Source organism: Pteropus medius, unplaced genomic scaffold (assembly GCF_902729225.1).
Source record: "Pteropus medius unplaced genomic scaffold, Ma_sr-lr_union100, whole genome shotgun sequence".
Taxonomy (NCBI): Eukaryota; Metazoa; Chordata; class Mammalia; order Chiroptera; family Pteropodidae; genus Pteropus; species Pteropus medius.
In genome coordinates, this window is record NW_024349797.1 from 7,355,943 (window position 1) to 7,376,614 (window position 20,672).

General features: G+C 35.0%; 1 protein-coding gene across 11 annotated transcripts in view; it reads right to left on the bottom strand.

The window, feature by feature from the left end:
• CEP128 (centrosomal protein 128) overlaps window positions 1-20,672 on the bottom strand; it is a 348,588-nt gene that overhangs the window by 22,512 nt on the left and 305,404 nt on the right. For all 11 annotated transcript variants that reach the window (XM_039883945.1, XM_039883939.1, XM_039883938.1 and 8 more), the window contains 2 exons: window positions 17,141-17,254; window positions 5,189-5,300 (listed from right to left, as the gene is read on the bottom strand). In XM_039883945.1, coding sequence (XP_039739879.1) covers window positions 5,189-5,300; window positions 17,141-17,254 — 226 coding nt within the window. The remainder of the gene's footprint in view (window positions 1-5,188; window positions 5,301-17,140; window positions 17,255-20,672) is intronic.

The following is a 20,672-nucleotide window of genomic DNA, read 5'->3' on the forward strand; positions in this document are numbered from 1 at the left end:
TCAGTACCCCAACATTTTCTTTTTTTGTCTTAAATCTTTGGCATTTTATTCTACAAGTTTGAGGACAGACTACATTCAAAGCATCTATTCAGAGTTAGCCAGGTGGATCCTGAAGTACAACAGAGAAGGGAAAAGAGTGTGCTTTTCTTGCTGTGGATAAATTACTTTTTATCCGAGTGACTTAAACTCCCCCTAAAGGCACCACACAACATGAATTGAGAATCTACTTTTTTTTTTTTTAATAGCAATGTAAACTGAGGTAAGGAAGTAAAATAAGAGTTCTTTTCAGCAACTTCCATTGATTTGCTTTTCTAAGAATATCGAGTTAAATAAGTAAGATTCACTTCCAATGCCCATAATAATCCTTAGATAACATTTCCCCTGTCAAAAATTAGTCCTTTCTTTTTGAAATCATTTATGTAGTATTTATTTATTTATTTAAACATTATTTACAACAGTTTTAGAATGGCAGAGAATTTGCAATCTGCGGTTATTTTCAAAATTTAGTTTAGAGATACCAACTCCCAAATATCAAGCATTTCAATCTGAAAGGACTGGAGATTTTGAAAAGTCATCAGGTTACTACAGATCTCACTCAAATCTGGCCTGGTCCCGGCCTCAGGAGTAGGAGCCTTGTCCTGGAGTGTGTTCTTTTAGCCTAAAAGGAGCTATGCATGGAGACTAGTGGTCAGTCACTACTTATAAAAAGTAAAAATGACAGCTTCAAAAGCTGGCTTTATGAGTCTCTCTCACTAAGCCCCCACTGTCTACAGGCTGAAGGAAATGGAATCCAAGTCTTCAAAAAGAGTGTCCTGAATCGCAGCCATAACTCCTAGCCAGCCAGGATAAATTTGGTAGTAATCATGGCTCTAAATAATGGATTTCTGTGTTTCCATTTCCAATGGTAATATAAACTTACAATTTATACATTTCTCCCCTTCTTCCTGGCAGAAGGAATCTACCTTTTCTTGAATTGACCCGAACTACACAAAGCTGACATAAATTACTACTTAAAACAAACTTTCATTAATGCTGGATCATTTCAGGGACCACAAATTATGCAGTATTTTCCCATTTCCTTTGTTTTTTCCATGGTCAGTGATTCTATGCTGTAGTTTGGTCACAGTTTGACAGGGCACCTAAGTCAGCAGAATGAATGCCTTAGCGTCTACAGCATAGACAGAAGGGCCTCACCTAACTGGAGTAGGAGGAGCCTGTTCTGTGGGCTCATAAACTCATGTCTGCTTCAGGACTCGTAGCTATTTTCTCATGTCTCCATACGTGTCTACACAACTCTAAACTCCAACCCCTAGCTTTCAGGTTCCATTCAGAAGTTAACCGGAAAACTGAACACTTACTTGCTAGTCAGACATAAAAGCTGGGGTGTTCTTAGTAGCATTTTATTTTTATGATTCTTTTTTAGCTGGTGTACATACACATATCAAATAGCACCAAAGGGCTACATAGGAAGACTGCAGTCTCTTGCCCCATCCCTCACAATCCCACAATCCTGCTCCCTAGAGTCAACCGATTAACTCTTTTAGCTTTATTTTCTGTGTTTACTTCAATTTTTGTAAATAAAGGAAAGCTTATATTGCTATTTTCTGATTTATCATTTTTAGACTTGTCCACACCCATCCACTTCCCCGCACCCCATCCTCCCTATATAGTTACATCTGAACTTCTAGCTATGTCAATAGTGAGTATTTATATTATTACGACTATGTAAATATGGCTTGCATAAAATCTAACAGGTATACTATGAAAGTGTTTCTTTTCTTGCTCATTTTTTCCCCTGGAGTTATTAATTGACAGATGTTTTCATTTTTGTTTTTTATTTACTCTTTTTCTAGGACTATCCTTAATTGTTTCTAATAACTCAATTAGATCTGCCATATTTCTATTAGTAGCTTTTTTCTAGGTGTTCGACTGAATCAAATAATCTATCAATTTTGTTGTTGTTGTTGTTTATTTCCTCAAGATTTTCCTGATGGAATCTTACCTTTCTTCTTTCAATACAAGAAAAATGAAGAACATAAGTATCCACATTAAAAGGTCCCACCCAGCAAGTAGCTAGAAAAGTGAATAAGACAAGACCCACAGGGAGGCATAGCATCACAAAACTCATTAGCATTAAAGAGAAGATCCTAAATGTTCCCAGGGCTGAGAGTGGGGAGTTAGTGGTGGTGGTGAAGATCACGTCAAAGGAGTGGGAGTCAGAGTGAAAAAGGCGTAAGGTTTTCGACAGCAATGTCAGATTTTGGAATACAATTGTGCAATGACTTCAGGAGTCACTTTCAACCTAGAATTTCACAATCAATCAGCCAAAGTTTCAGTCAAGTGTGAGCAGAAGAAATCCATTTTCAAAAATACAAAGGGAAAACATTTACCTCCCTTTTTTTGATATGTACTCACAAAAGAAAGGACTAAAACAAGCAGAGAAAGGCATGGGGTTTGAGAAACATGGGCATCGACACCAGAAGAGAGTGAAGAAACATCTCAGGATGACAGCAGTGCATCAGGTACCTGGGTGGGCTCCTTTCGATCTGCCCACTTCTGGCCTTTGTTCTGTTTTCTTTGTTGTCTCATCCCAAGTCTCTCACTAATCAGGCATTGTCCCCGTTGAACTGATTTTATAAATATCTTTTCTCTCCTATTGTCCCATTCTTCTTTTTCTTCTGCTTTCTTTGTGATTTTCACAACTTCATTTTCCACCTTTCTAGTTTATTGTATTTTAAAATTCTGAGACTTGTTATCCTGTGTTCCTTTTTCATAGCATCTTGCTCTTACTTTTAATGGATGTGATATTTTTCTCTCATGTCTCTGAGGGCATTAATGATTTTTTTAAAGACAGCTTCTGTTCCCCGCCTTATCAATTTACTGTGGGCTGTTTTTCTCTTCATCAGTGTTGACATCTCTCCTTTGTAATTTTGGAGGTTGAAAAGGAGTTCAAAGAAAAATTACAGAACAATTTTTATAACTACGCTGAAATTGTTTGTGCTACAAAAATGAAAAAGTATTCAGGGTGATCCTAATCCACTTCTAAAATACCACATTCTGAAAAACACTGAAAACTCACGGGTCATCAGAAAAGCAAATAAGAATAACTATGATTTCTAGAAATAGGTTTAATTCAATCCCTTAAAATGATTACCAATAAGGTACCTATGATTAAAATTTTAAAAGTATCCTTGAAAACATTTAGGGAGGTGTGAGAGGAAAATCATAAAACCAACTTGTCAAGAGCATAGTAAAACATAAATCTTTGAATCAATAAATTAATTAAATACTTTATCAATAAATTAAATTAATAAAGAGGTTTACTTTTTAAGCTACATTTCAGACTTTTTCAATATAGACAATAATAAGCATTTTTATCCAAATTATGTTCTCAGTGATATTTTTTCCTATTCTCATTTAGTTCTCTTTGAGCCATATCATTTACTTAGAAACGTATGGCTGCCTTCATTTCTCTAAAAAGAATCTTAGAGAAATGACTATTGCTAGTCATGAAATGCTACTGAGTGGAAAGCTGAACACAGTTTCTTTCACAGCCTGCCATAATATTAAATAAAATTCTAAAAATCTTGATGTTTTCCTCCTAATATCTTCAAACTACTTCCGTCTGGGTGCCTTTCTGGGGAGCCTCATGAGAGTCATGATGACAAATTAAATAGGAGCAGAGCAAGGACCTCTGCACTCGTATCATGGTGCTGTTTATCTCCAGACTCCTGAATACCTTAATGGATGAGATACTATGCTACTTGAAGGTGCTTTGCCCTTACTCTCCCCCATGCTCATATATATCGAACAGACCTGAGGAAATTTTTCCTTGCTTAATCTAAAATATTAAAAATTTGACCTATGTGTATGTCAGATTCTGAGGTACCATAACCAACTTGAGATATGAAGGGTGGCGGCCAGATTAGAATAGTAGAGGGTTTATGCAGATATATAAAATCATTAGGAAGGATGGTTAAGACAGGAAAGAGAAAATGCCTAATTTTTGTAATAAAATAATCATGATATAATGAAAACCAAAACATTATCATAAACTGATAAATATTTATTCAATGAATCCATAAATATAAATCAGTAAAAATGAGAGTTATCACTTTTGGATTTGACCTACTTCTTTGTGGTTTTGTAGTTTAATTTGTTATATTATTTTATAGCAACTAGATTTTTTTTAAATAAGAGGATTGCCAGATTTAATGTACAAACTCTATGCCCATGGTATACTGAAGTGCTAAATGACTATATAAATAAGAATCCACTGAATAATATTTGAGTCTCAATGGTTTGGATAAAAGTGGACATAAAAAAACTCATACATTCATTCATCTAATGTTAATTGAGTATTCACTATGTGCCAAGTACTATGTAGGATGCTAAAGAAAGTGATGAACAAAACAGACATCGTTCCTATCATCATGGAGTTCACTCAATGAAGAGAAGTAAAAAAAAAAAAAAGTAATTCAAATAACAAATGACTCCATAATTATTCTGAGAAGGGTTTTGAAGAAAAATTGTAATGCATTGTAGGCACTCGCAACAGAAGCCATTCTCAAAATTGCAAGTTTCCAAAGGTACTTTAAGGACCTTACATACAAGTGAAAACCTGAAGAGTAAGCACAGTAGGGAAAGGGGTGGGGGTAGATGGTGGGAGATAGTGTCCAGGATCAACAGACCACACCTTGTTGAAGTGGATGATGTTTTTTGAACATTTATAGAGTATACATAGAATGAAATCTATCCTGTAATGACATTAATATCTTTATTCTTTGCACAAGATTATATATTTCTAAATAATTCTATGCAAAGATTTTCTACTTTTTGATGATTTGAATGTTATTATAATACCATCTATCTTCCTTTACCCAATCATCCACACCTACCCTTTACACAAAAACTTTGCTTAATTAAGATTATTACCTTGGGTGATTCCTTTTAAGTTTTTCTGATAAGAGTAAGGTCTACAAAGGAGGGATTCCATATACAGTTCAGTAAATTGGGTAATATTGTAAATGTACTTAGGGGGTATTATTTGTATGATTCATAAAAGACAAATTTTTTCAAACTCATAACATGAATATTACTATTGTGTACTAGGCGACATCTTAACCTTTCCATGAGTTGCATTTTCTTAAATCCAATTTAAAAACTGATACAGGACTTCATTACTTACAGTTCAAGTGTGAAAATCGTGGACTAGACAGGAAGCGACTGTGATCCTGCCAAGAGGAGGATGAGTGATCTAAGCCATAAGCATGGGAACTTTCACCAAAGGGTCTGTCATCCTAAAAAAGACAGCACAGCATTTCGGTTGACTGATTACAAAATGTAAGCATCGGGACTCATTTAAGTGTACTGAAAATGAAATTGAACCTTAATACACGAGTTATGTTATACCATAATTTCATATAATTACAACCCTTGCAAAAAATAAAATCTGTGCGTGTTAAAGAAAACATGAAAAAAAGAAAACATGAAAAAAAGAGAAGAAAATGATAATAGCATGACATATTTCTTTCCGGTCTTTTTTTTTCTGTGAGCAGGATTTATAAACATTGTTATAAAACTTTGTGTTCTTCACTTATTTACATTAATAGTACAAACATTTTTCAAGTTATTATATTATCCTCACCTTTAGCTTGCGTGTTACCCATATACTATCTAGCGGATATATTATACTTAGCTAGCAAGCATGCTTTACTGGGCATTTAGGTAGTTCCCAATGTCTTACTCCTATAAATAACACTGTGAGAAATATCTTTAAATATATAAACTTCCATATTTAGGACTATTCCTTATGACAAATTCTTAGGTGGAAATCTGGCTTAATAAAAATAATTTGATGTTTTTAAATACTTTTAGCTAGGCTGCTTTCCATAATGATTATACTAATCCTCCTACTCATTCAATACATATTTAATACATAAACAAAAATGAATACGGAAAAGGTCTCTTTCTTCATAGATAATATGAATAGGTCCTTCTCCTCAAATCTTAGCAGAAAATGGGAATTATAACTTCAAATAATTTCACTAATTAGATAAAAATAGATGCCTTAATATACTTTTCTGTGATAGTAAAGTTGCAAATTTTTCCCTTGAATGTTTTCTAATTATTTACACAATTCTTTTTTTCTTTCTTATACTCATTCATTCATTCTACAATAATTTATTGGGCACCTAATACGTGCTGGTTAAAGAACAAAGAAAACACGAGGTATATGATCATGAAATCTTCGGGCTTGTGGGAGAGAAAGGCATTTGACAAACTACACACATCACAATATAATGAAAAAACTATGATAACTTCTACAAGAATAGGAAGCAATGGGAAGAACTAAATTTAGATTTGTGGTCCAGAGAAGGTCCCTCTGGGAGATGAATCAACCAGGTGAAAACTTAGGGGTGGGAGAAAGCTGGCGGTAAGGGGGAGCAGGAGTCGGTGGTAAGGAAATGACGATCGAGATGCGCATGAAGGTGCTGTGATGAGAAACTATGGTGTGTCTGAAGACCCCATGGCTTAGGGACACTGTGCCTGGGGGAAGTGATTCAAATGAGATCCACTGGCCAGGACATGGAAACAACCGGTGTCCTACGATAGATGATTGGATAAAGACGCTGTGGCACTTATATACAGTGGACTATTACTCAGCCATAAGAAGAGATGAAATACTGCCATTTCTGACAACATGGATGGATTTAAGATAATCGTGCTAAGCGAAATAAGCCAGACAGAACAAGTTGAAAATCACATGATATCACTTATATGTGGGATATAAACCTAGAAGCAACAAATGAACAGGACAAACAAACACAGACTCGTGGACATGGACTATAGGCTAGTGGTTACCAGAGGGTAGGGAGGAGGGGGTAGGGAGGAGGTAGACGGGGTAAAAGGGGTCAAATATGTGGTGACAGAAAGAAATCTAACTATGGGAGGTGAGCACACAATGTAAATGTATATATATGCCTTACTGTTAAAATGTACAGCTGAAACTTACCGGATTTCATTAATCGACGTCACCATAAAAAATTTAATTAATTAAAAAAAAAAAAAAGGAGATCCAGAGGTGGGATTTGAATTTGGAACTTCTTAAGTACATCAGAAGGCAATCAAGGATTGTAAGGAGGGGAATGACTTGCTATGATTTATATTTCTCAAAGATTACTCTGGCCTCTTTGTGGAGAACAGACTGGACTGGTGTACATGCTGAAGTAGGAACACCAGCTGAGAGACTATAATAGAGAGTAACTGTGGGGTCCAGGGAGAGAAAGGGATCAAGAATGTTGTCAAAGATTCTAGATGAAATAACTGCAGGTTAGGAGGTCCAAGAGATTCCTCAAAACATGGTTCCCACACATAGTAGGGCCTCATGTAACATGACAGTCCAACGAATTAGTTGTTATTCTCTATATTAAGTACTGAGTTTATATATATTTTTTGGCCACATGTGTATTATGCAAATGAAAAAGAAAGAGCAAAAAGAACATGTTATATACATTTAAAAGGCCTATTTACTTTGAGCTAAAAGCATGGACATAATTGTCAGGTAGTTCAAGTTCATTAGCCTTCATGCACCAAAAGGGAGTTCAAGTCTACTTAAGATGAAGGCCCTGAGGTTTTTAACCAAATGATTTTTAGTTTTCACTAATTTGGGGATTTCACAAGACACTGGAAGTCATTCACTATAGGATTAAGGAAAGTATTTACATTGTGTTCCAAGTGTATTTCAACAGCTGCTTTAGAATGAGCTGACATGGGGCAACTAGAGGCAGGGCAATGGACCTGGCTAGTACAGTTTGGATGTGAAATACGAAAGGCCTGGATGGAGTTGGAAGATGCACGAATAGAAAAGAGAGTTATGTTCTCAACCAAAGCTAAAAATCTCCATTTAATCACGGTTTTTACACAAAGCATGAAACAGAAAAGCATAAGAAATGGTTTCCCACTAAAAGATGCTTTGATGATTATGAGCCAATAAGAGAAAGGAAAAATTAAGGGAAGGAAAACACACTTGCATCTTGCCCACGGTCACCTGACCTGAGAAAGAGAGTGAGAGGTCAGAAGTGGAGATACAGCTTGGGTGTCTTCCTGAATAAAACGGATGGTGCAATTACAGCCTCAAAATGCGGTACCACAGGAAGGATGTAGTGCACAGATATATTCGAATCCTATTCATTCTTCCCAAAAGGCGTGCTGTTAAATTTGTAAAACAAAATTAACTGGCATCAAATCATATGTTATATCTTTTCTGCTCACGGAGAAAAAATAACTTATATTTTTAATTATAAAACCAGCGTCTTGGTATATGACAGTTAAAACACGGCACTAACATATTTCGTTATTAGCAAATTTGGAAAATACATAAAAAATTAAGAAGAAAATAAATAATCCAACGAATTATGAATAAGTCTATTAGCCTAATTTAAGGGTGAAGTTTTTTCTGTTCTTATTTGTAAATGTCTTTTTATATTGATCATCATTTCTTGACAATTTTGTTTTCTACTTTTGTCATGTAACATTATATACGGGAATGTTCTCTGTCATCATTATCACCATTATGGTTAACCACAGGTTTTTTTTTTTTTTACTTGTTCCTATTGTTGGAAATTTAAGGTTGATTTCATTTTTTCCTATTATAATCATTTGATAAACATATTGGTACATAAAGCTCTGTCTATATTTTAAATTTATTAACTTAGTATAGATTCCTAGAAATAGAATTATTGGGTGAAACATTTTAAGACTGTTTATTTATATCCATTTCATCTAAGTTATCAAATTTATTGAAAAAGTTGTTCACAATACTTCCTAATTACCCTTTTAATGTCTAGTAATATTCGCCTTTTGTCCCTAATATCAGCAATTTGTATCTTCTCTCTTTTTTTCCTAATCAATCTGAACAGAGGTTTTAAAATTTTATTGATCTTTTCAAATATCCTGGTTTCGGTTTCATTTATCTCCCCATTTTTCTGCTTTCTATTTCATCGATCTCGGCTCTTTATTACTTCTTTGCTTTTACTTAACTTAGGTTTAATTTGCTCTTTGTTTTCTAGTTTCTTAAGATAGAAACTTGGATTATCTGTTTGAGACTCTTCTTCTTTGTAATATATACGTTTATTGTCACAAATTTCTATCCAAGCACTATTCATCTGAATCACACAAATCTAACAAACCACACTTTTATTTTCACAGAGTTAAAATATGTTCTAATTTTCCTTTTGAGTTCTGCCTTGACCCACCCATGGGTTATGTAGGAGTATGTTATTTAGTTTTTAAATATTTGAAAGTTTTCCAGCTATCTTTCTGTTATTGATTTCTAGTTTCATTCCACTGTAGTTAGATAACATACTTTGTATAATTTCAATCATCTTAAATTTATTGAAATTTGTTTTATCGCCCAGAATGCAGTCTATTTTGGAGAATGTTTGATGTGCTCTTGAAAAATATGTGTAATCAGCTGTTGTTGGGTGGAGTATTCTATAAATGTCAGTTAAGTCTAGTTGGCTGCTAGTGTCGTTCAAGTCTTCTATATCTTTACTGATTTTCTGCCTACTGTTTTATCAATTACTGGAGAGGAATGTTGAAATCTCCAATTATAATTATGGATTTGTCTATTTTTTCCTTATAGTTTTATCAGTTTTTGTTTCACGTATTTTGACACTCTGTTAATAGGTATATAAAATTTAGAATTGTTATCCCTTCCCTTTAAAATTGTTGACTTATTCAACCACTCACATTTCTTTTTCTCACATATAGAAAATGAGGAGGCTTAACTGATATATCTTTAAGTTCCAACATTTTATGTCTTCAAAAGACTGTCAGAATCCCCCATATCACCCTGAAGTATAACTAATAAAATGAACCCTAGAAGAACACCCTAAAAGAAATATATTTCACAATCCTTTGAACAACAAACATATCAGAAAATGAAAAAAATACCTTCATGTCTTCCAATTATATATTGATATTTAATTTGTGGAATTTTTAAGTAAATTTTAAAAGGTGACCATAAAATGAACTTTTCTTGCAATTCCTACCTATCTTTTAATCAACTAGTTAAGTATTTAAAAGAAAGTATTGTTAAAAAGGAAGATTATTTGTAATTTTAGTAATCCTAGCTTTTGCTTTTTACCAATTCTTATACCCTTAGCACAAGGACCTATTTTTATTGCTGTCTTAAGCCTCAACAAGCTAGTTAGCCAGAATTCCCTGCAAAAATTCCACTGGGTGAAGGCACTTGCATTTTCTAATATTTTCCCTGGGTTTCTTCCACTTCTCTTTCATAACCCACATTGTAATTGGGTTCTTAAAAGCTGTTCCAACCTGACTAAAATGTCTTTGCTAAACTGATCTCTAATGATTAATATTTAATGACGCCCACCAAGTATTTTTCTCTCAGGAATATTATAAGTTCAAAGTTTATAAGACAAATGATACATCTAATTTTTTTTATTTTAATTTATCCAACCCTTCCCCTAGAGAGAAGGAAAAAACACTTATGTGTTTTTGAATCTGTGGCAGAAATGTTTTCCAAAATTTGTCTCTAAACTGACAATGCACTGTCCCTCCATCTCTGCCCTACTCTTAATTCCCAATTCTCCATCAGTGCTTGAAAAAGCTTAATCCCTTCCTCAGTAAATTTCTATTTGAAAGATAAATCTCGGCAGATAGTTTATTTAAAGCCTGCCCTCGATACCTCAATCTGCGTGGCTATTATTTTAGCTTTTAAACATCCACGAGGATGAGGCTTTCATTGTGTCTATCTAGCTTTCCACCTATCCATCCCAACAGTCCAAACTTTAGTACAGTGCCATTTGTATTAAGGAACTCAGAAATGGTCTTATATGATCATTTCTTGACCAAAGGACAGAAATGAAAGTTTGCTAGGGTGGAAGATGGGAAATAGGAGACTGCCACTATCACATTAACAGTTTCTACATGTAAAAAAATGAAGATACTAGACCAGATCACCTCTAAGTCCTTTCAGCACTAATATTTTATGATTCTAATCTATCTGAACAGAACCACTAAACGACCAGTACTTTTAACTATGCAAGCTATCTTTACCACAGGAAATCCAAATGTATACAATAATACTATAAACCCAAAGCCACACTCATACACAGATGAACAGACTCATGAAAATACTGTGCAAGATCAGGCCATTTGATAAATTTACCTTTATCCAATTGATATTTTATTTTATAAAATTTAACATTCCTAGGAATTCACTAATGAAAAAGATCCTACTCAGTTTTTTGTTTGTTTTGTTTTGTTTTTATCTACTTCAGACTTGGCTCTGCATAACCTTAATCCATTTTCAGAACCCAAATCTACTTGGAGTGGATACAAATTTGCCATAAACAAGGATCCCCAAAAGAATGTGCCACTGACTTAAGAAACAAAGGCAAAGATGCAGAGATGTTTTAATGATGGTGCCTCATTGGGCTTAGTGTTTGTTCTCTCAAAGTGACTATTTTAAAGCAAATAATGACTGGATGGATATGCTATTACAAGTTAAAGAAAAACAAATAAGTCATGTACTTGGTATTTCTTATGTTTTTAGTATCTAGGATATTGAATTTGAGATGATTAAAAATGGCATTTTTGTAGATGGATTTCTTCACAATCTTTCTTTAATGCTCTTGTCGAGTAAATTATTAGGAAGGGTGAAAACATGTAACTTGTTAAGGGAATTGGGTTTGGTAGAGTAGGGCTCAGCAGGTTAAAAAAATTAATGTGCTCATCTAAGTACCTACATCATTTTCTAAATGAGCACTTTTGATCCATTGCTATTTTCAGATTTTACAACAAAGAAAAATCTCAACTTATTTGGCAACTTTTTGTTTAACTTTTAAAGAGCACGATGAAATCAACTAGTTAAATATTATGGCTGGCAATTCATCTTGATCACTTCAAAAGAATAAAAATCTTTTCAGATTTCAGTATGATTTGATTGCCTACAAGTTTTTGTATGTGTCATGTAAGCATTAACTGACAAAATAGCAGTTGAATTTTTGTTAGAATTCTAGAAAGCTGAAGCTAGAAAAAAAATTTTAGTCACCAGTTTAACATGTTATGTGTGATTTGTATTCTGGAATCAAAGATGAGGCAGATAGCGTCTGCCCTCAAAAGTCCTACAATCTAGTAGAATGGCATATTCCAAATTTCAGTATTCACCTAGAGTTATACCTATTTTCTTTTACGTTAATTTACAAATGAGCTTTGCGTTCTAAGTCTCTATATAGGAGAGGCTTAAAGGATGATAAATTGATTGGGGGTAAGGGAAATGTGGAGCTATGTTTGCATAGCAGTCTATATATGATTTCTTATCAAACGATGGAGTGGTGGTTATAATTGAGATAATTGGGGTATTATGGGGTCAAAGCTCCCTCAAATCCCTCCATGGTTGCTAGTACTATTCCCAAGCAATATTTGTAAAATTACCTGAATAATACACTAGTGATATATTTTAATAGTCATTAAATAAAAATCACCTATAATCTTGCCTTGTATCAGGAGTTATGCGTAGCATGCTTTAGAAGCTACTACTATAAAGGAATTAACGTATATACAGAAATAACTGACTTAAGACAGAGTCTAACAGCTACTAATTGCTATGAGCAAAGTACAAACAGACCACGAAGAGATTCAAGAAGGGAGAAACAGCTTCCAGGAGCAAAGCATGTACTTAATACCATATCCACACTTACGTTGAACAAATATGACAAAGGGTTTTGGCGAACTCTGCTTTCATAAACTGTGTTGAAAGACATTATCAACATTCCCCCATCTACCTCGTCTTATCCTGTGGAAGATCTGCTTCTTTAAAAAGAAGTTACATACTAGTTCTTCAAATAGAAATTGAAAATCATGATTTTTCTTTCAGGAGGAAGAAGGATGAGGACAAAATATGCCTTCTGTGATTTTACTAAAAATTTCACTGCTAATTAAAACCATATATTTACTATGGGTAGAGAGCAAAAAGTACAGGTAGCAAATGGAGATCTCTTGGACAAAAACCATGCTCCTCCGTGCATTTAGATTAGCAATGCTGTGTTACTGGCTGACTTTTGAACATTCCGTTCTATTTGAAACAGCGAAGAAGACTATATGTCCTACAGAAATCCAATTAGGCCTGATGAAAGAGAGGCCATGAAACGCTTCTGCTGTCCACACAGAGACAGAGAAAATATGTCAGATTCAGCTTTGAAATGAATTCTAAATATAAACTTTTCAATGAGGCTTTGTCCAGTTAACTTAGTCAGCTTAGTACAATATTACATTACGCTCTCAGTAATTGTGGACATTGATCCTGCTGAAAATCTCGATAGGTTTCTAGAAATCTGATCACTTTTGTTCTGGTGATTGCCATGAGGGCAAGTGGCCGGAGACGGCTGTAGTCTAGATGGAAAGAGAACCTGATTTCTACGCTTCCTGCTGACCCTTCCCTCCACCAGAGAGGTGTGTTCCTGCCGGATGCCTCGCTGCCTTCCCACATCAGCAACAACACGAGAGGAGCCAATGTGGTTTTGCTATTTAGTTATTTGTCACTAGTAATACAGTCGGGGTTCCACACCTGTGATGCTCACAGTGGCTCTCTTCCAAAGAGATGTGGATAAAACACTCCCTTGACTCTGTCATCACAAACCTCTTTTCAAAAGACTTTGGAACATCTTTCTTTCCACTGAACTCCTACTGCAGTCTGTTGAAGCCTCTGTAACAGCATTGATCCTTTTTTCTTTTGCACGACAGTTGTTTATGTGGAGGCTTTGAATTCCTAAGGATTGGTAGTGATTTTTTCTTATTATGCCATTCTCTTAGAATTTTATATTTAAACAACAACAAACACAAATATCTTACAATTCGAATGGAAACTCCAAAAAGGCAGGGATCTATTTTGTTCAATGACACGAGTCCCATGCAGCTAGTAAACTCCTGGCACATAGCTGACACTCAATGAATGTTTGTTGAATGAATGAATAAGTACTATGACTTTCCAAAGAAAATACTGTTTGAGCAGTATTGATTTGATTGGTAAATAAAAAGGAACTATTTTACATATGTGCAAAGGAAGGAAGACAAGACTGGTAATTTCTTCTCTCTCTAGACCTGGAGTTGGCAAATTTTTTCCATAGAGGGCCAAAGAGTAAATTTAGTAGGCTTTTGAACCATACAGTTTCTGTTGTGACTACTCAACTATATTGCTGAGTACGAAAGCAGCCATATACAATATGGAAATAAATGAGTGTGGCTATATTCCAATAAAATTTTATTTATAAATGTAGTTGGCCGGCAAGAATTGGCCCATGGATAGTGGTCTGCTGACTCCTGCTCTAATCCATAGAAATTAAGACAAATTGATAACTATTCCCTCCTAGAAGACCATGCCTTCTGCTTCTTTACATGTTCCACATCTCCACCTCTAACAGGTATGGTGCTTTGTAATATGGTAGCTGCACAGTACATGTTTGTTGAATTAAACTAAATCCTACAGTAACTGGTTTCCTAGAATCATAGTTTTCAGTAGAACCAATGAATTCAAGTCCCTGTAATGTGCCTTTTCTTTGAACTCTGTTCTAGCAAAACATGTGGGAAGTTAATACCTTGAAATAACACCTAATGAAAGTGGGGCACCTCCTCTCTTGATAGAAAGAATCCCAATGCCTCTTATTTGAAGCATTTTCTTCAGGATGCCAATAATTAACCAGAAGTAGTTTTTCCGATTATCCATGAAACCAAGACATGGTTAACAACTTTGTCACTGCCCATCTGAGCTCACGAGCTTCCTCTGAAACTGCCTCCTCTCTCAGTCTTTTTAAATAAATTATCTTCATAAAAAGCATAGAAGCAAACAACCGTTTATATCTACAACTGGCAAAAATGTGCTCCCACATTTTCCTCTCTAATGACTACAAAATATATGATATTCTCATGAGCTTTGTGTTAGATAACTGCGTTATTCCAGGCAAGACACACGTCACATATGGTGATAGTCTATGTATGCATCGCTGAAATGGATCAATATTTTTAAATGTTTGAGTAGTATTCACGTGGAACAATGTCATCTTAAAATGTGCTTTGTGGCCCTTTCCTTTACTTGCACTACCTATCTGCAAAACTTATTTCTCATTTTGCTAAGTGTTGGCCTCACTTACAAACCAGATCTGATTTCCTCTTTAACTACAAATGTAATTTTAAAGAGAACTCCAATGAGATTACTTGCTGAGCATGTTAAACATTCATAGCTTTGCCATATGCTGTTATGGAAATTGCACTGATTTATATCAATTTGGGTGCCACTAGATAGCACCAATTCACCTGATATCAAATCTTGCTGTATTGAGAAATGTTTTAAATGTTTTATTTGCATCTACACCTCTGTTGAACTAGGAGGCATATAATGTGTTTATGCATTTTTGGAGACAACAGACTTTTACATACTAAAAATATAGTCCTACATTTGGTGACTTCTAGAAAAAGTAAGGCATATAAGGTCGAAATTTACACTGTAAAAGCCCAGTGGTCATGTCCAGGTAGATTTAGATTTTAATCCTGATTCAACCATTTAATTGCTCTATAACTTTGCTTTCTTCAATGGTAAAAGAGAAAAAAATACGGTGCCGACGTGATAGGGCTGCTGGGAAGATTAAATGGGATAATGAATATGAAGCCTGCAACACCTACAAAAAGAGCAATTTCATGTGACTGGCTCAAAAATGAGCAGTTATTATTAGCTATTGTTGTCTAAACCTTGTATTTCTGTTTAAGGTTAGCAGCACCCATGTAAGTGGTGGAGAAAGGCTTGAGTATATGGACCTGATGAGAATGATGGAGGATGATTTAGCAAACTTAAAATCTGCTATACAAAACAACAAGGTCCCTTCTATAATCCATAATAGCAACCTATAAAAAACAAAAGTAAAAAAAAGCAAAAAGCCACAGGATGCCCTCTTCACAATAAGAGTACCAATTATGTGACATAACTGTGTTAAGCTTTTGTTTGGGATGGGGAAGTGGAATGCTCATACTAGAGAGGACTTAGGAAAACAAACACTAACTATCTTGATATCCACTGAGCGTTTTGTCCAATTACATTCAGAGGAGGGAGAAACTTCTTAGAAATAATATATTTGGCTGTAATAAGTGAATATATACAGTGTAATAAATATTCATACATACTGAAGTTTGTAAGAATATAAAAAAGTCAGAAGAGACTTTAGCTTTTTTTCCCCCTAAATTGACTTAGAGTGTACATTCAAATATAGATGGATTCTCTCTAGGTCAGTGTTCTCAATGTGGGTCAGATGTGCTCTCAAGGGGACATCTGGCAGTGTCTGGGGACATTTACTGATGCCACAACTTGGGATGGGGATGCTACTGGTATCGAGTGAGTAGATTCTAGGGAGGCTGCTAAACATCCTACAATGCATAGGATAGCCTCAACAACAAAGAATTATCTGGCCCAAATGTAAATGCCAAGGTTGAGAAACCCTACTCTAGGCTAAAACTGTTCATGGTCAAATGGATTTTAAAAGCATTCACACCCAAGTGAATCATGGGGAGACTCTAGGGAATGGTGGGCTTTTTGTCAATATAGTCAAATCCTCCCCATTGTCCCATGTTGGTTCCATCTTAATGAACCATAAGCTGAAGTAATATTATGGAGTTCATATCCTCAGGAAAAGAATGACTCTAAATGGCAAGACTATAGTTTACAAAGTACTATATGTCACTTTACCTACTAGGGACTTCAGCACCAAGAGTAGCTTGACTTACACATAGAGGAAGGCAAACATTCACAATAAGCCTTTAACCACCCAAGAGACCAGGGGTTTTCTGGCTCAAGATATTTTAAGCAACATTAGTTCCCATGGACAAGCAACATATTAACCAACAAGAGCATAAACTTAAAGTTTAGTTCCTAGGTAAAAAGTCAGAGGTACTATCTTTGGATTTCTCTTCTCTTTTCCCACAAAATTGGAAGTCTATTTCATATATCAAAGAATATTGTTTTCTTTCACAAGCACTGTTATATGAACCCTGCAGGGGCTAGGCAGAAGGGTATAGCCACAGAAATGGATGATGTTCAAAGACTGAAAGCATATGTAAAGGACATTACTTTGAAGTTTTTGATTCTGGACTTGAAGTCACCTCGACGCTGCTGAAAACACTCTCCAGAAACTCTGTATTTGGAATATCTCCCATCAATTCTCTCGGAGAAACTGTGAGAATCCTAGAAAAACAACAAAGTGTCTTAAACTGGTTGATGAAAAAAAATCGGTACTTGAAATCAGAATAAGAAAGTATTGGCATGTAGATAATACGTAACTATAGGAGCTGAAAGAGATATTTAGGGGAATCGTAGGTCCCTAAGGATAAAGAAGAAAATGGTCACTTTGGATGCTACCATAAAATTAAAATAGGGTTCCACACTGGTTATTTACATTCTTTTTTACAACTAGTCCCTATGCCAGCCTGAAATGACTGACACCCTTTTGTTGAAGGGGAAAAGGTTCAAGGAACAGTAAGTTGTCCAAAGATGGTCTTAACGACATCATACCAGTTTTAGATATGTATACTGTGCCTTGTAGTAGTATTTGGCATTAAAATAGTCTCTTTGTTCAGGAAAAAAAAAAAAGTTTATTACCTTTCAAGCTAGAGCCCATTCTCTTCACTAATTCTTAAATAACATTTTACTTTTGAATTATTATATCACATAGATTTTTAAACTTAAGGATATCTCAGCTGACCTGAAAAGTATAAAAAAGATTCAGGTAATAAAGAAATTAAGAAAGCAAAAATTTTCAGGGCCAGTCTTCTTTCCTCCCTGTCTCCTTCCCTTCCTCCTTCTCTTCCCTCCTCTCCTTTCCTTCCTCCATCCTTTCTTCTCTCTCCTTCTTTCTCCCTCCCTCCCTTTTCTTCCTCCTCCTCCTTCCTTCTTCCCTCTTCCTTCCTTCCTTCCTTCCTTCCTTCCTTCCTTCCTTCCTTCCTTCCTTCCTTCCTTCCTTCCTTCCTTCTTTCCTTTTCCTTCATTTTGGAGGAAGAGTATAGAACATAGCAAAGAGTCACTATAGCTATTTATTTAGGCATTTCTATTATGAACTAGAGAGAAATTAGAATAAAATGAGGATGACTGATTTTTGTATGTAAGAAAAATCATCTATGGGATTTATTTTAGTTCTTTGGGCCCAAGAAACTTGAAGGTTCAAATTAGAAGAAGTATTAGAATTCCAAAGTTATTAAATATATATAATGTATATAATATATAAATACATATATATTTGAAAACTATAAGCCAAGGGAAGTTAAGAATGAATTGCCTAAGTTTAGGCAATTTGTAGTGCATTGAGCTTGGAACCCAATGCTATTCCCTTTCTACCATAACAAATATGTGATGTTTATATATGGGATTGAAGAACTGAAACATTTCTTTCTAAACGAGGTTAAAAAAGAAGAGAGAGAGAGGTGGGGGAGGGAGGGAAGGAAGAAGAGAGGGAAAGAGGGAAGAAGGGAGGGGGAGAAGGGGAAAGAGAGAGAGAGAGAGACTATGATATGTTTAAAGAAGAATAAAGTCAAGACTATTTAAATAGGATGAGGTTCATATTTGCGCTTAGAGTCATAGGCTGTAGCATTATCAAGACAACAGCTAGTGATGCCAGTGTTGAGCGTGAACCACAGAGATAATACTGCTCAAGTCCCTCATTTTATGGATGAGGAAATATCTCCAGAGATAGTAAGTGATTTTGTCTGGCGTATGAACTTGGACCAGAACTTAGGTCTTTGGATTCTTGGTCACAGCACACTGAGTGTCATAAAGTTTTAGGGGTTTAACAAATATAATCTACATCTAATGATCTAAAGGCTTTATGTGTTTTTATTTAACGCTATGGCTAGCTGTTTTTACTAAATTGATTAAATGAGCTCTTTTTAATTGTATAGATGGCTTTAGAGTACATACAGAAAGGGTTTCAAGTTAGAGGCAGTTAGGCTTCATTGTTGACACACAGATTTGGATCCCCGTACCAACTAATTTACATACTCCAAGCTTCAGTTTCCTCAGCTGTAAGATGGGGGGAAAGAGTGCCCATCCATAGGATACCTCTGAAGATTTAAAAAAATGTAAAGTACTTACTATGCCTGCCACACAGCAGTGCATAATACTTGCTAATGAACTCCTTTCCATTTTAAAGCTAAAGGTATCCATTTTAGGGACTAATACTGGAAAGTACAATTCTAACTTTTGAAAAATATTTTCCCTAACGATTTCACTAAGGCATCTTCATATATATATATATATATGCATGCTAGAGTTGTAAATAATCATTAGCCCATATGAAGGAAATAATAATAAAAAAACCTTTTGGTAATAATGGAGAACAGAACTTTCAAATTGCATCTATGAATATTCTGTTCAATATAGATCACTGGCGGGGAAAGCGAGCTGTTGCTAAAGGTTAAACTTTATATTTTATGCTAGTATAAGGCCGGCGGCATCTGTTTCTCAGTGACAAATGCCACCTGTTTCTAGTACTTTCTCTTGCCTGCTCTACATTCACTTAGATGACTTCAGTTAATTACACAGAAAAAGGTGGAAAGGATATGGGTGTAACATATTGCCTGCTATCCGCATTGGGTAATATAAGGGAGAGGAGAAACCACATCTTCTTGGACACTGGTTTCATAATTCTTTGATAGGGATTTAGACTGCAAGTATATAATCGAGTCACAAGAAAGAATCAAAACTTTAGTAAAATATACTAGAAACTCTTGGTTTTTGTTCTATTTGCAATAGTCTAGATTTCTGAATCCCATCAAAAATGTTTAGATACTGAACTACCAAAATATGCTTAATGAAAGGTAATTTTAAGATAGTGTAGACCTTGAGACCCTCATCATATCAGTGCCTCCAATAAATCAACACGGCATAATCAGGCTGTATTTCTTACTCATTATATCCTCAAATAATGTTAGATTATAACAGAATCTAAATATAATATGTCATATTTTAAGCCAATGTGAAAAAAGAGGTTAAATGTTTTTCGAAAGAACTCTCACTATTGTTAGCTTCAGTCATACAGGGTCAAGAAATTATAAACCAGTAAAACTGTGCATTACTTAAACATCCCTAAGATGATATGCGAAGAGGTTCTCTGGCCTGGACCTTATCTGGCAGGACTGGGTGGCAGCTTATTTGTTTTGCATCTCTCCTCTATGAGGAGCTTTAAAAAATTACAACAGGTAAATCCACATATGTAATTAATTGGGTTGTTAATCAAATGCTTTGCAGTTAGATTTCTATCAACAAATGGCAGGGGAAATAAAATCCAAAACTCTATGTGGACTTCAATTTATATATCATAGTACAGGGATGCCCTGTGCACTATCATATCTCTAAAACAAACAGCACTCTGGAAATTTATAATTAAAAAAAGAAGATAATTCATAAATTAAAATTGTTTATCAAAATAATTATCGACTGTCAATGTAATGTGTAACCTCTTCTAATTCTTAGATATTTCTAAATTATAGTTAAAGCTTTAGGGGGCCAAATAAACTCCCAGAAGTAGGGTAAAAGTCTCTATTTTCCTATATTGTGCTAATATATAAATTCCATTATTTTCGATCCTGACTTCACAAATGTCAATCAACTC